The sequence below is a fragment of the Rousettus aegyptiacus genome, unplaced genomic scaffold (genome assembly GCF_014176215.1).
Source record: "Rousettus aegyptiacus isolate mRouAeg1 unplaced genomic scaffold, mRouAeg1.p scaffold_m13_p_6, whole genome shotgun sequence".
In the NCBI taxonomy this organism is placed as follows: Eukaryota; Metazoa; Chordata; class Mammalia; order Chiroptera; family Pteropodidae; genus Rousettus; species Rousettus aegyptiacus.
The window spans coordinates 33,755,157-33,771,375 of NW_023416309.1; the positions used below are offsets into that span (position 1 = coordinate 33,755,157).

The window sequence follows — 16,219 nt, forward strand, 5'->3', positions numbered from 1 at the left end:
AGCACCTGTATAATTGAGAAGTATTTCATCCATCAGGTTATTTTGCTATGTCAGTATTTTCATAAGTCATTTGGTAGAAATTGATGACACTCATGTCCTAGGCCTGTGTATTGAGCACAAGGCTAACATTTTAACCAAATGATATTTGGAGAGCCCATCTCAGCTAGCTGTTGGCTCACTGAGGCCTTAGACATCCCTGGGAGTCAGACAATGTTAGATCATCCCTAAAACAGTGGTTTCCCAATGTCTGGAATTCAAAAACCATTAAAACATCTTATACATTTTGGGAAAAGACATGAGGTTGTCACTTTGTTACTTTGCCAAGTGAGAACGTTTTTTAAATTATCATCTATAATACCAGTATCGCCATTTTATAAAATATAACTCCCTCCACCCCTACAAAAAATTATTAGGAACATAATCTCAGAATAAAGAATAATCCTTAATTTGATAAATTCAGCCATATCAAAATTTATTATAATGCCCTTGTTTTTCTCATTTTGTGGTAGATAAATGTAAGCCTCGTGATGAACTGACTTTGGGTCTGCTCATATAGGCCAACACCATCATTTTACTTATAAGGGGGTGATTCATCAGATACACCTTATGTTAGCCATATTACTGTGATGGAGTGTGCAGGCCAAGATGGATGAGATGAAGCCCATCTAACATAAGCACTGAGAGTGCCTTCCTTCTGATTAAGGGCGAAGGTCTGATGCATCCTTAAGCCTATGGATGTAGGACTGGCAGATGACACTGCAGAAGCAAGGGTTCATTGAGGATAAAGGACTGAGGTATTAGCGGAGGTTGTTCAAGGTCTATGGCCTATGATGGGACAGCTTTGCAATAATAAAAAGATGTTGGTTCAAGTTTCGGCTCTGCTTCATGCCTTGGAGAGGTCGCTGAATGTTTCTGAACCTGTTCCCTCACTCAAAAAATGTCATCTCATGAGATAGATAAGAGGACATACAGGAAAATGCTTTTCAAATTAGAAAGCAAATACAAATGATAAGAACCATTATCGAAGAGTTTTTATTGATAAAGGCTTTAAAACAAATATGTGATATAATTCTCTAGGGAGCAAGGATTTCACTTGGGAACATTATTTAGATGTCATATGAGTTGGAGATTTCGAAGGAAAAGATTTGTTCATAAGTAATCCTAAACTAATTTCAATAAAATCTATTTTCTGGCCCTTATTGGAATAAAGTATAATCTCAACTGAGGAGAAATTTGAATGGGAGACTTTGAAAAAAGAACTTAAGAAATATTGTATGGTTCTAGATATTATTTTAAGAAATGAAATATCGCAATATAAGTGATAACAATTTCTATATTGAAATTAAAATATTTTATAACTAAATAATTTTTTCTGCAATAATGTTAATTTATCATATGCAATTCTAATACAATGTTTGAATGCGATCTGTAAAATTTAGGGTTCATTTCTGAATCTAAGAAATTTATTGACAAATCCAGTAGCTACTCTATCTCCAGAGTGAAGTATCTCAAAAGTGAAATTGAAAAAAAAATCTAAGAACTATAATGACTCAAAAATTGTTATCTAATTTGGCATTTCTAGCAATAGAGCATAAATCATGCAGTTATAATACAAACAGCATAATTGGCAATGTTGCTGAAATGAAGACAGGTATAAATATATAATAACTTTTGAATTACATATATCATTATTACTCATCCAAAATTCACTGGCTCATCAACGTAACATTAGATATACATCATAATTTTTAAATTTCATTGTCTTTGTTATTTTATCAACTCCCACGTATATAAAAATCATAGTTTTCATATGTATATATTTAAATTTTTGTTGTTTGAAAGCATAGTCAAGATAGATAGACTATGTTTCTTAGCATGAGTTATGATTATTTAATATTTAGATAGATGATACGTGAACTTCCCTACATTGGAATTCTTGCCCCAGGCTTTGCAAACGTTGGAGGAGAATCTAAAGAGGCAACTACTATTTGGTGTGATATGATGTCTCTGCCCAAATAACCTGAGTACTGCTCATCCCTATTTCCATAGTTCTGAGAACAAATCCTTTACCTCCATGGCTTTCCCGTGGTGTCTCGCCTTCTCCCTCTTGGGTTTCCAAAAAGACTAGTGGGACAGACCTCTTTGAGATGTCCTCCTCAGTTTAGCGCAGCCCACCCGTCTCTGGACACCTGGCACAATTTCCTGGGGGGTTTGACTGCAAGTTAGAGCAATACACACAAAGTAAGGATGACTTTGATCTGCACTAACTGTTAGGCCCAGGAGGTTAATTGGCAGCAATTATTCCCCTGCCATGTGCAGAGTTCAGACTTGGGAACAGGCCACCAACACAGACTCACAGATCTCATAAAATATCCTCTCACCCTGATCTGAGCTCTCACTTTCAATGTTCAGCAAGTACCAAGAAGTCTATGAAATTCAATTAGGATTTAATGGCAACCTTTGATATAAACAATAAAATGATAAAGGAAGGCACTTTTATGTTACTGATACTGGATTTTGTAAAATTGCATTACCAAAATAACATACCAGGCATGTCTAAATTGTTTTCTAAAATATTTAAAAAATTCAAGTTCATTTAGACATTAAACAATAATTGTTGTTATTTTTTTAATGGCAAATGACCTGCATGGCTTTTTAAAAAGAAGGCTTCCTATGCTATTTTGAACAAACCTACCACTAGGCAGTGGTTTCCTTTTAAGACTGCTAGGAACTTGATGCTGCAGCCAAATACCCCTGCTGGCCCCTTCCGGCCCCTCCCCTCTTATACCCTACAGCTTGTCCCATGAGTCTAATTATCCCGTTTGCAAATAACTTTGGCTCTCCAGCCTTCAATCTGCGCCCAGCCTTCCTCAAGCAGGCTACTTGCTTTTTTGCACACATGCTGTCATCCTACACTGAGGTCCTCCTTCATTCTGGGTGACTCACTCAAAGTTTTTATAACACTGTAGGTGCCAGCCATTCATAGTTACTCAAAGTGGTTTTACCCTCCAGATTTCCCTGAAGGTTTGTTTATGTTGTGGATTTTAACTGGGCTTTGCAGGAACATTCAAACTCACCTAAAGATATTGGTTGCATACCCACTGGTTGTATACCCACCTCTCTCCCCACATCTTAAAATCAATGCACAAGGGCCATATCTCTGTCTCGATTTAGGGAAGAATCCTTCTGGTGTGAGCTAAGGAATTAGGGATATGACCGTCATAAACATCTTCTTTCCTCTAGGCACACTGCTGCTGGTAAGTTTTCAAAATACTCCAGTCGTGTGCGTGTGTGTGTCTGTGTGTGTGTGTGTTCTGTTGTGTGTGTTATTTTGTTTTGCTTTGCGTCTTCTTTTCTTTCTTTCTTTTTTTTTTAATTTAATTGAGAGCACCCCTAAGCCTTGGGCAGTAATAAGAAGGGATAAGAAAAGAGGTGACGAAATAACTGCCTCTAACTGCTGGTAAATATTTCATCCCAGGGCACTGGCAAGGAATACTTATACATGGTTAAACACAAACTATGACATCTCACCCTCCTGGGAGTTCCACACTGTCTTCCCTTAACCTCTCTCCCCACATCTTAAAATCAATGCACAAGGGCCATATCTGTCTCTAGTTGGAGAAGAATCCTTCTCATTGTGATCGTTGTGCATGGAAACAAAAGAACATATGGATCAAAGGTTTAGGGTCTTCAGTCCCACCATAGTCACATGACCACCCAGCTCAAAGGAGGCAACTGTCAACCGATGGGCTCAGAAGCTTCTAGCCTTTCATGGAGAGTCCCCGTGGTTACCTAGAAACAGTCCCCTCACATCATTTACATGACCTTGCACTATGCTGCCAATTGTCCTTTGGGAGATTCTGTATTTAGCCATTTCAAGCTCTACTCTTAATAAAAACATCCTTTCTTCTTCTCTCTCTCTGAAACATACAATCCTGCATCCCTCTAGCCCTCAAATTCATTTTATTTTTTCTTTATAACTTAGAATCAGTTTGCCTAGTTCTCATACTTCAGAACCCTGCTGGTAGTTTTATCATAATCATGTTTAAATGTATAGATTATTAAATACATAGGTTGAAAATTTTTAAATGTTAAGGCTTCTTATCTAATAATAATAATAACAATATCCATACATGTTTTCATTTATTCAGGTCTTTCTTATCTACCCTCAGAAGTATTTCTGTATTCGTATAGCTCTTGCATATTTCTTATTGAGTTTATTCTTAGGTATTTTACCTCATGTTGCTATTATTAATAGCATCTTCCATCATCTTTTCTATTTGCTGTTTATATATGATGACATCCCAATACTTTTAATATGACTGAAGCAGCCTTCTTGCTTTAAAAATGAGAGGAGGGCTTCGGTCTGCTTTTATGCCTGCTTTTAAAAATTGAAATAGTGAAGAGTTTGAATGTGATAAGACAGAGGTCACAGGAGGGACAAACTAGGGGTAAATTCATCAAAGCCCTACAGCTGTAGGCATTGGTAAAGAAGTGAGGAGAGTTGCTCTTTGAAGTTGTAAGAAAGCCATGGACCTGGGAGATTAGCTGTGGTCCCCAAATCTCCAAGACTAGAAACATTTTCATCTCCTTTCAAATTGTCCTCATTGAAGGAGATCTCACATACATGTTAAGGAGGAGAGCACTGTGTACTCTTCTCATCATCAGATAATTCTTTTTTTCTACAATTATACATTTCTTGCTTATTTCTTTTTTCTGCTTTTCCCAGCTGAGATGGAGAGTTACTTATCACCATTTTGTGTAAGTGCCCTATAAGAACGAAAGTTCTCTTTAGATGCCTGCACTGGTATACTAAAGGAAATGGGAATTCCAAGGATATATTTATTGAATGTCTACAATGTGCCAGGCACTGAGCTTTACATGAACAACTCATTTAATCCTCCCAACAGTCCCATGGGGAAATTACTACTATTTTCCTCCTTTTTATATAAGACTGAGGCTCTGAGAGATGAAGAAAATTATCCAAGATCACACAGCTGGTTAGTGGTAACACCAGGATTTGAACCCATACATGTTGATCTCCATCACCTAAACTCTTAGTAGCTTTTATCTATAATATATTTTTGTGGTGGTGGAAGGAAAAAGACCTAAATTATGCCTCAACCCAACTGGAATGTTAGTCTTTCATTAAATGTCTGTGGCAACCATGGAGTATACTGTTCGAGTCTCCCTAAAAAGTGAGAACCCACTATGAGTGGTGTAGTTAGCTGACAGTATCCAGCAGCAGCACCTTCAGAATCCACCCCAGTGTTCACACCAAGAGCATGGTCTTCGTGGGTCACTCCAAGCCAATGACTATGCCTGCAAGGGAGTTAGAAGCAGGCCATTCCTGTCCAATGTGGGATTTCTCCAGTCTGAGCTGGGGCTCCCCACCAGCCTAGCCGAGGTTTCTTCAGAGCTACCCAGAGTTAAGGCCCTACCTATCCACTCCTCCTTCCTCTCAGTCTCCCCATGTGGGACTCAGAGATGCCCTACCTATTCCTGCACTTTCTGTTTTCATCATTTATAGGCATTTCCCTCAGTAAGTCTTGCCATTCAATTCTTAAAGGACTCACTTAGATATACCTTTCCTCAAAAATATTATCATCTTTGTAACTTCAAAATTTCTATATTTCTCTTTGCCCTTGAAGGGGAAATATGCTATAGTCTGCCCAGAGCTGAGCAGCAAAGAAAGAGGTTACAAGTGTCATATTCATGCTATGTGTCATGAACTTGTCCCCTGGTCCAGTCCTCAACAGTTCAGTTAAGCAGGTACATACACTTGGTTCCAAAATATTCGTTGTCAGTTGGACTGCACTGTTAATATATTCTTCACTTACCATATCTGTTTCCTTACCTGTACAGGAGACAAAATGGTGTTTAACATATATTTTTGTCAATTCAATTATGAAATTTTTGACACTATTCAACTAAGTATAGTCCCTTACTCCACACTTTTATAAGTAGTTCCTTAATTACACTCTTCTGTTACTCTTATTGAGTGTGTCATTTGTTTCCTATAGGAACATTGATGATATAATGGATATCTTAGGACCAATCTATGCAGTGTTTCCAACTAGTAGAAACTGCACTAGAATGTTGTATTAGCTAAGGTAAAGGTTAATCTCAGACTACAAGGGTTTAAATAAGAAATACAATCGATTCTCCTTATTTGCAGTAGTTATGTCCTATAAAGTTGATGTGAACACAGAATTAGCAAATATTAAACTATTGCTCTTAGGGGGAATACAGGATTGGGTTTCTGCAAGCCTCTGGCCACAGAATTCTCATCAACTGGTCCACACATAACCTTGTTTTATGTGTATTTCTGTTTCAAGATACCTCATTTAATCTATATTGCTGATTCATTAACATCGAACTCATGGCCAACAGCATTATAACTCATGCCTGAATAAAGTTTATCTAACATATGTATTTTCTCTTTAAGGCACATCACAGCCTTCCTTAGGAACACTTAGGAACACTAACTAGACAGCACTTCAGCACTGTATTTGAGAGCCATTTTAAACTGAGAAACTACCAACAAAGCACAGCAATGTTACGAAACATGGAACTATACATACCATAAAAAAGAAGCTTGTTTACATTAAAGAGCTGAAACAAGAAGATGGAGCATTGCCTTGTTAGCCCTCGGCTAGGAATATGCTTGTTGGACGACTCAAATTTTTCACCACTTTGTGTATGCAAGTGTCCACAGATGACTGAAAAGGTGCCATGAGTATTGATTTCAAAGTGACAAATAAATTTTAGTGAAGTCAGAAATACGGAACCCACAAATAATGAAGATTGACTGTATATTTTATTTTCCCCTCATGTAAAAAAGTTTGGCCTACATAAAACAGTGAGGCATTTTTCCACAAGTTTATTCAGGGGCCTAGGTTCCTTCCATCTTGTCGTGCTGTCGTCCCCTAGGATATTGCATTCTTCTACTAGATGTCCTACATAGGACATCTACGTTTCATCTCCCAAAAGGGAAAAGGAGAAGAAGTCCAAGACAATAAAAAAAAATGTATTCAAGTTGAAGCTGCACACATCACTGACAAAAATGTAGTCATCTGATCTGCAAGAAAAGCTAGAAAATATCTCTGACTGGGTGGCATGCACCCAAGAAGAAATGGAGATTAGATTTGGGTAAATAACTGGCAGTTTATAATTAAGAAACCAGAGGTATGTTTCTAATCCTGAAACATACCAAGTTATGCTCCCATCACTGTTACCTGAGAGTGCTTGTTTCCTGGAGCCTTCAGCAGTAGAGTAAATATTTTTTCTTTATGCCGTATTGAGGCATAGAAAATTTTGTGAGGTGCCCAGAATTAGACTTAGAGGCAGAGTGGGGCTTGGCCCAGGAATTTTAAGTTTACATCATCTATTTTCTCTTCCACACCTGTTTCTTGAGTTATAGCAACCTCAAGCTAACATCTCCAAGATAGGCTTCCCAGATAACCAAACCTATACTCACCTTTCATTTTGCTAATCTCTTACATGTCGAAACCTAACATCATTGTTGTTTTCTAATGGTTTCATGGTGTAATCCTATATTCCAGCTTGTTGAAGGCTGGAATTATGTCAAGGTTCCCCTCATCCTTACACCCTTCCTTAGCACCAAAGAGATCCAGGGCATTTGGCACAGCATCAAAAACTATGTGTTTATTGTTTAATTAAACTACTTTTTTTTTTTTTAAATTTACTATTCTGCAAGGGAAGGAGAGGTAATATTAATTGGTTACCTATTATATTCTAAATATCATGTGGTGCTGGGCAGTATTATTCAATATGTCATATAATTTATTCTTCATGGTAACCCTGGAAGTTGGCAATTATTCTTATTTAACAAGAGAAAGAGAGAAACATGGAGAGATTAAGCAACCTTTTCAAAGTAAGCCAGAGTTAGTGGCAGGCAGAACTAGTGTTCAAACAAGCCACACCTAACCCCAAAATCGGTGCTTGTCCACATCATAAGACTGTCTCCTAGGGCCAGGAGTAGAAGAGGCAAGTGAGAGGAGCGAAGCTCTTGCCTAGTGTACGAAATATAAGGGAATACCAACAACCTCAGCAATCAGAATAAATAATGTTTTTATGCAATATATTTTTTAAATTAAAATTAATGCCAAACAATCCATGATGAACAAAAAAATCAAACTTTTAAATAAAGACAGGATTATTATTACTGATTGTAATTTTGCCTCCAATATAGCTTCCTGCAGCAGTGTTACTGATCCTCTGTTTATTTAAAATTGTAAGCTGAGTCATTGGATGAAAGCATTGTTTTAGAAGGATTGATATGTTGGTGGTGTGTAGGGCAAAATGAAAAAGAGAGAGGCTAAAAGACTTTGAAGGTTGGAAAGATGTTGCCCATTGAGATAAATTCAGAAAGGCAAACAGTGTGAAACGCACTGTTCCACTTTTCCCTGTCAGCTCTGTGCTTAATAACTTGGGAAGTACAACCAGAATAATATAGTCCAATGCTTTTAATAAATTCTCTGTCTCCCGTAGACTGAGCTATGAATGACTTGCTACTTTTTATGCCCCTGCAATCCCAGCTCTGATGGTTAACCTGGATGTGCCCTGGCAACTTTCCCCTCACTCCTAATGGCACCTGCAGGGGAAAATCCTCATGTCCCCCATGTCCATCCTCCTCATTATTTTAGAGATTTTGATCCTGTCTTCTTCTACCTGCAGGTTTGTCTTTCTAGCCTAGCTTTCCAAATCTTTCTAGATTTTCCACATACTGAAGCCTTGTCTATTTCTCTGGCCATTTCAGTTGTTTTTCTCTGAATCTTTCTAACTCCATGAACTTTCTTGGGTTATAACATGTAGTACTCTACACACAGTATTTGGTAATTTTCACATGTTATCATCTCTATGCAAAAATTTGTATAGGATTTTAGAATGCTAGAAGTGTGTCTTGGAGACTTCAGATTTAACCAAGCCCAACTTTCCTCAATATACATATCAGAGACTCTGGAATTTAACCAAAGTCACTCTGGAAGCTGATGGTAGGATCTGTCGATTTACCTTCCACTATAAACAATTGACCCCTTTCAGTTTGTATTCTGTGTTTGAGACAGAGTTCTGGATTAGGTGTTCTTAAAGAGTAAAGGAGCAGAGAAGTAGCAAGCTACACTGTGTTCTTTGGCCTACAGAGTTTGGCCTTTCTTTCTTCCATAGAAGTAAGTTTATCAGACTAACAAAGGGTACACAGGAAGGAATTGGCAGTCATCTCGTATAGAGAGTTAAAACTATCATTCTAGCTATGGTTCTAGACAGTGCTGTTTCATTTCCGATATCCTTTTCTGATGACACCTAAATTTTTGCCAACATTTTTGGGGAGAGTGTGCATTGGTTTCTATCTTTAGGGAGTAATTTGCAGCTACTCTGAGCTTCCATTCCTCAGCCAAAATGATTTTTATCTAATCGTCAGTGTTACTCAGAATGTAACCTCATAAACCTGGCCTGAAACTGTGTGCCATCTGAATGTTTTTACCAATTGTATAAATACAAGAATGTACAAAATTGGTAAAAGATAGTTTGCATTTCCTAGAGGATGAGCAAGGAGAAAAAAGTTAAGAGATATTCGGTATCTGTAAGATTGTTGCAATTATCACAATTTTAAAGGGGAGGAGGTGAGAAGAACAGAAGTTCAGTCAAAAGGCAAAAATTTTATATCAGGCAGTGGCTTAAATGTCTCAGTGGCTCAGGCCTATAACATGAATGAATAAAGTTGATTGGTAAGATGCATAGGAACAGTGGAGAACTCTAGAAAACATGGCAAATCTAAACAGGGCAGCCAATACTCAGTGTCAGCCAACTGTTGCCATGCAGGAAAGTGGGGCCAATAATGCTAGATCTGATTTTTCAAGACAATTCAGAAATCTAAATGTTTCTGTAAAGTCGTCTAATTTTTAAACACTGGCAACAAATCCAACTTGAGAGAGCGGGAGGAAGAGAGGAAAAGTAAAAGAACCATGTGCAGGCTAAACAGAACTGTGAGAGAACCCAGGTTTTGCCAGTTTGTGACTCTTACACAGGCTTCTTTCTCATCTTTTCTCAATCTGAAACATGTTTAGGAACTTATTTCTAGGTATACTTGGAACTAGATCAAATGTAGTCAGAATTTCCATTGCCTTGCCAGTTCTTTAAATCTACCCATACAACTTTATTGAGCCCCTAACATCTGCAAAGTCTATCATTACATCTTATTTGAAATATAATGTTGACAATTAATTACATGAAAAAGAAATACAACTTCCATAATGGTCCAAATGACTTTGGGATACATACTTACAGTTTAGCTAGTTTTAAAAATATAATCAACTATAAAAAGAATTGTTTTTTAAAACCTACTGGAGCAATTGACTTCTACAATTAACTTCTGAATTTAGAAGGTTGGTGGGAAAGTTGCAGAACATTAGGCATCGCTGTTTAAAAGTAGACTGCTAAAAGAATTTAAGGACAACCGTCCTGAAAATATTTTCACTAGAGTCAATTTTGACCAATTTTGGCTTCTGTTCCTGTAGAGGTCATCTAGAATACCAAGCAATATCCATATTCATACTAATTCAGAAAGAAAAGAAGTTAGTGATCTTGTCAGCTGATTAGGTGAGAAGACACTAAAGAGCTCAGCTTGGCTCAAACTATCAATTGTTCGTGATTACATGTTAATATAAATGTATCCTGCTTCCTGCACAAAATTCACATCACCCTAGTCACTTTCTCCCCCTTAACTTTCAGCCTCTCACTGTACCCATCTCTTCCCCAGCCTATGGTTTTTACATGTTTAACGTATGCCTACTTCTGTTTCCACTATTTCTCCTGCTCTTAGAGTTGAGACTCTTTAATTTTTTAATTTCTCTGCTGTCTCAGAGGTTCTCCGTACCCCTTACACTTTCATCTCAAACTCCACTCCCTCACCCCCATTCTAGAAGCTGGACGACTCCCCGCTCTCTATCTGGTATCTCTAGGCCTAAGATGCCCTTCGCTTTCCCTCTGGGGCTGCTCAGACCCCCTCATACCCACCCCCCCCCCCCACATCCCACCCCAGGCCGGCAGCCTCAGCCATTCCAGAAATTGACAAAGAAGTTGCAGAGGGAGTGCCACTTCTCAGCACAGTAGGTCTCCGTGAGCTTAGTGTTTTCGTCCAGCCCGTCGGGATCTGGCCTGGTCCCGAGGGGTCGCTCCTCGACTGAGGCCGAGGTTGCCTTCCTCTTGCCCCCTTTAGTCTTCTTCTTAGAGGGCTTTCCTTTGGGCGGTGAGCTCGGGGGAGGCGGGACCCTTGCTGCGGGGCGGATTGCGGGCTCCTGGGGCTGCCCCCAGCTCCTGGCCCTAGGCTTGAGATCCTGGAGGTAGCCTGCTGCAGTGGGGCCTGCGGGTGAGAACGCATGGGGCACCAGGCGCAACTCTGCGCGGTGGCCCTTCTTGCCCGCGCACAGGCGGGCTTTGAGCGGCGCAGGATCCTGGCAGGGTCGCCGCTTCTTGCGCAGACTGCCCAACACCTGCTTCCAGTAGTGCGAGCCGCGGGCGGCGTAGGCGGCGCAGCGCTCTGGCTCGCCGCGGTAGGCGCATTGCTGGCGCGCCCCGTCTGGACCCTGGCACAGCAGCGCCAGCTCGCTGCCCGCCACTTGCCCTGGGACGGGCAGCAAGAGCTGCCAGCTGCATGTGTGGCGCTCCGGGCTAACGAAGCGGCCCGAGGACCCGCCCGTGTGACCCCAGGCCGACTCTGCCGCGCTGCCTCCCACCCCCTTGTCCCTCCCGGCGGCCGCGAGGAGGCAGCCACCCAGCAGCAGCAGCGAGAGCGACGCTCGCAGCCTTAGAGGACTCATGGCCCGCGGTGTCTTCGCTCAGGTCGGCTCTTCCGGGCTCACAGGGTACTTCAGTGGCGGTAGGGCCAGGAAAGCAGCATCCCTCGGACCTGAAGACAGAAGCAGAGACTGCTACTGACTGACCCGTACGTCGCCCTTGGCCCCAGCACTTACACCTGCGAATTCCTTTTCCCAGACTTTCTGGGCGCTGGTTTCCAGTGGGCAGCCCAGTCTGCGACGGGCCCCTCTGATAAAGTTCTCCCTGGAGAAAATCGCCTACTGTCTAAATAATCATTTTTAAATCGTTTTGAAACCCCGTGCAAATACAAAAGCAAAGCAATGGCTGACAATTACCACCTCCACTCCCTCCCTTCCCCACCTTCCAATATGCTATTCTTAAAATCATTCCAGATCATTTCTTGGAAACGCGCACTTCTGCACTTTGAACTTACCAAGTTACAGCAGAGGTGGCGGAGCCTTATTGAGGTAAAGGGAATGACTGGAGGAGAGGTTAGTCTGTTAGCCAGCTCCCAGTGAAAGAACGTGTTATCAATGGGACAGAAGGGGCCTCCCCGACTATGCCCCTCCCAGACTTCTTTCACACTGGGAGATTTCCCACCACCGGGGCGCGCGCGCGCACACACACACACACACACACACGCACACGCACGAAGTAAAAAGCTTGTATTTAGCTTTCATGTTTAAAATAATCACGCGAATTTTAACAAGTCATTCTTTTCTTTCCTCTTACATCTGAACGTAAAAAGTAATCAGAAAGATCTAAGTTCTAATAGTTAAACAAAATAAAATGAAACAAAACAACTGCCAATATTCTAAACCAGGCACTATTTACACTGTTTTTCATGTTATTCTGAATTCTGTTTTCGCCCATCATTTCCAAAAGTCTTATCCTAATAACTTGATTTAATAACTGTTACTACTAATGAAATATAGTCTAGTTCATTCATATACCATAGTGTTCAGCAGTTCACTCACAGATGAATATTCAGGCTTTTGATTATTTTTAAGTATTATAAATCACTTATAGACTTCTTACAAATATTAGAAGTTTTTTAAAAAATAACTTATTTGGATTGTAACTGCAAGGTAATATTACCAGTTCAAATGGTATAATCTTTAAGACTAACATGTCCTTGAATCTTGTAGTTCATATGTTCATATACATAAGCAAAGTTAAAATATACTGGAAGATATTCCATCATCTTTTTAAAATGTTCTCAGTAATAAATGCAATTTTAAAATTTTTGAGAGTTTATACTTCTGACTATAATTGTTTTACACATGGAAATATTTTCCTAAAATATTTCCCCAAGATGTCAAAAAGTCTCATTATATTTCCTAATGTCTTCTTGTGGACAGTATTTTCTATTGCTGAACTCACATTAGTGTTGTATTTGAACAGTTATAATTTAATTACTGCTATAGAAACCAAAATATTTTAAATTAGAAAAAATATTCAAATAAGAATTAGCACATGTTAAATATATTGTAGTATATATTAACCTAAGAAAAGAATTCTTTTACCTCTCTGGTAAAATAAGAGAGATTAAATAACTTGCCATCATTGAGTGAGAAAGCTACAAAGCTACCTGACTTTCACTGATCAATGACCTTTATATTTCAGCTTTGAGTCATTACAATCAATTGCAAAGTTAGTTATGTCTTAATTACACCTATTTGATATATAGTGAAATACAATTAGTACCTATGAAATTAACAAATATTAACATAAGTTTCATAAACAAGAGTAACTTCTTAATACATTTTGAGATGAAAATCTCTTTCCCCCAAAACCATGTTTGTATGAGTAAAGCCCTAAAACCGTGTTTGTCTGTTGTTCTGGCATTACTTATTGGTATCAGCTACTCAAACCAAATTGAAATAGTTTCTCAGATAAAGAGTGACATCTTGTGACATTCTGTACTAATTACAATGAAAACGTTTATTATCTGAAAAGTCATATATTCCAGAGACCATGCCTTCTGTCCGAAACATTATTCCCAGAGGAAAAAGTTAAGACACACAGATGTGCCGTGCTGTGTCAGAGGCAGGTAACTTCTACCAGAAGCTACTTTTTATAAATTGTGGTAAAATATACATAACATAAAATTTACCATTTTAATCATTTTGGAGTGTACGGTTCGATGGCTTTAAATACATTCATACTGTTGTGTAACTATCACCATCATTCATCTCCAGAACATTTATCATATTCCAAAACAAAATGTACACATTAAACAATAACCCCTTATTCCTCCTTCCCTCTAGCTCCTGGCGATCATCGTTCTACTTTCTATCTCTATGAATGTGACTACTCTAGGTTCCTCATATAAATAAAATAATATAGTAATTGTCCTTTTGTGAGTGGCTTATTTCACTTAGCATAATGTTTTCAAGGTTCATCCATGGTGTAGCATATGCCAGGATTTCCTGACTTTCAAGACTGAATAACATTCCACTATATGTATGTACCACATTTTGCTTACCCATTTATTTGTCAGTGGGCTCTTGTGTTGCTTTTACCTTTAGGCTATTGTGAATAATGCTGCTACGAACATGGGTAAACAAATATCTGTTTGAGTTCTTGCTTTTAATTCTTTTGGATATACCCCCAGACATGGAATTACTGGATCATATGGTAATTTTGTTTCTAACTTTTTGAGGAAACTCCATACTGTTTCCTATAGTGGCTGTACCATTTTACATTCTCACCAACAGTGCACAAGGGTTCCAGTTTCTCCATATCCTTGCCAATTCTTGTTATTTAGTGTGTGTTTATTTGTTTGATTGTTTTCATAATAGCCATCTTTATGAGTGCGAAGTGGTTTTAATTTGCTTTTCTCTAATGATTAGTATTCCTCAGCATCTTTTGGTGTGCTTATTGGTCATTTGTATATCTTCTTTGTAGAAATGTCTATTCAAGTCTTGTGCCCATTTTTTAAATCAGGTTGTTTTGTCATTGTTGTTGAGTTATAGGAGTTCTTTATATATTCTGGATATTTACTTTTTACAGGATATATGATTTGCAAATATTTACTCCCATTCCATAGGTTGTCTTTTCACTGTCTTCATAGTGTCCCTTGATGCATGAAAGGTTTTAAATTCTTATATAGTCCAAACAAAGACACTGTAAAAGACATCATGATGTGAGATGTATAAGAAAATATAAAATATATATCTTAATATTGATTTTAAAAAAATCTCATTTGTATCAGCGATCCAACATGCCCGTTTGAATTCACACTGTGTACTACTTAATAGTTTAGAATGGGGTAAAATATCTTGGCAATTTCAGTGATTAACTACATAGTCCTGCCCTGTGAATCCCACAAAGGAAAAAATCTTAAGGAACAAAGTCTGTGTAGCACCTCCTTCTTTTCTTTCCCTAGGGAAAGGTAGCTGACCCAATGAACTTCCATGGTGAATTGGGTAGGGGCAGGGGACCTTGTGCCTTTTGGTTTTTTAAAATTACATATTTCTTTCTGCAGGTAAAATAAGCTTTGAACAGTTTAATATTCAAATTTTCTTTGTTTAATGTGGATTGGCCTAATCTCACAAATTATATTGTAAGCTTTTTAGACAAGGATAATTTTTCAACTTCTTTTGTAGCTAATTCAGTGCTCAAGGCGAAAAGTTGATTGCTTGAACTCTCATACGTTGCTGGTAGGAATATAAAATGGTACAATCTCTTTAGAAAACTGACATTTTCTTACAAAGTTAAATACACACCTACTCTATGATCCAGTCATTCTACTCCTGGGTATTTACCCAAAGTAAATGAAAGCATAGAACCGCAAGAAGACAGGTACAAAAGTATTTATGACTTTATTCATCATAATAGCTCTAAAATGGAAACAACCAAATTATACATCAACAGGTGAATGAATAAACAGTTGCCATACAATCTGTTTATTCATCAGTAATAAAAAAATGAATGAATTACTGCCACATGCATAAAGTGTATTAATCTCAAAACCATAATATTTTTCTATATGTTGAACCTATAATTTAAAAAATACAAATAGTATTGCTTTGTAAGTATAGTTTTTAGAATTTATAGAAATCGTATTCTATTGTAAATAATATTCTTTATCTTGTTTTTTTTTTTTTTTTTTTTTTTTTTTTTTTTACTCAGCTTATGGCTTTGAGCTTTGTCCATATTGGCATATGTAGATCTAGTTAATTTACTTTACCACTATTGGCATCCCATTATGTGGCTATATTATATTTAATTTATCATTCCACTGATGGACATTTCAGTCATTTTTAGGTTTTTCTAGATAACAAACAATGCTGCAATGAACACCCTTATAGAGATCTTGTGGACAAGAATAGTTCCCTAGAGCAGTGGTCTTTAAACTGCAGTATAAGTACCCATG

The 16,219-nt window shown here is 38.3% G+C and overlaps 1 protein-coding gene across 1 annotated transcript; it reads right to left on the minus strand.

Annotated features, from left to right (window-relative positions):
* Positions 1 to 11,072: 11,072 nt before the first annotated feature.
* FGFBP3 (fibroblast growth factor binding protein 3) lies at positions 11,073 to 12,384 on the minus strand. The gene is made up of 2 exons (XM_016151307.2): positions 12,272 to 12,384; positions 11,073 to 11,929 (listed from the first exon to the last, which is right to left on the minus strand). Exon 2 carries the CDS (start codon positions 11,838 to 11,840, stop codon positions 11,073 to 11,075), a length of 768 nt encoding a protein of 255 aa, XP_016006793.2. The 5' UTR covers positions 11,841 to 11,929; positions 12,272 to 12,384.
* Positions 12,385 to 16,219: the final 3,835 nt, after the last annotated feature.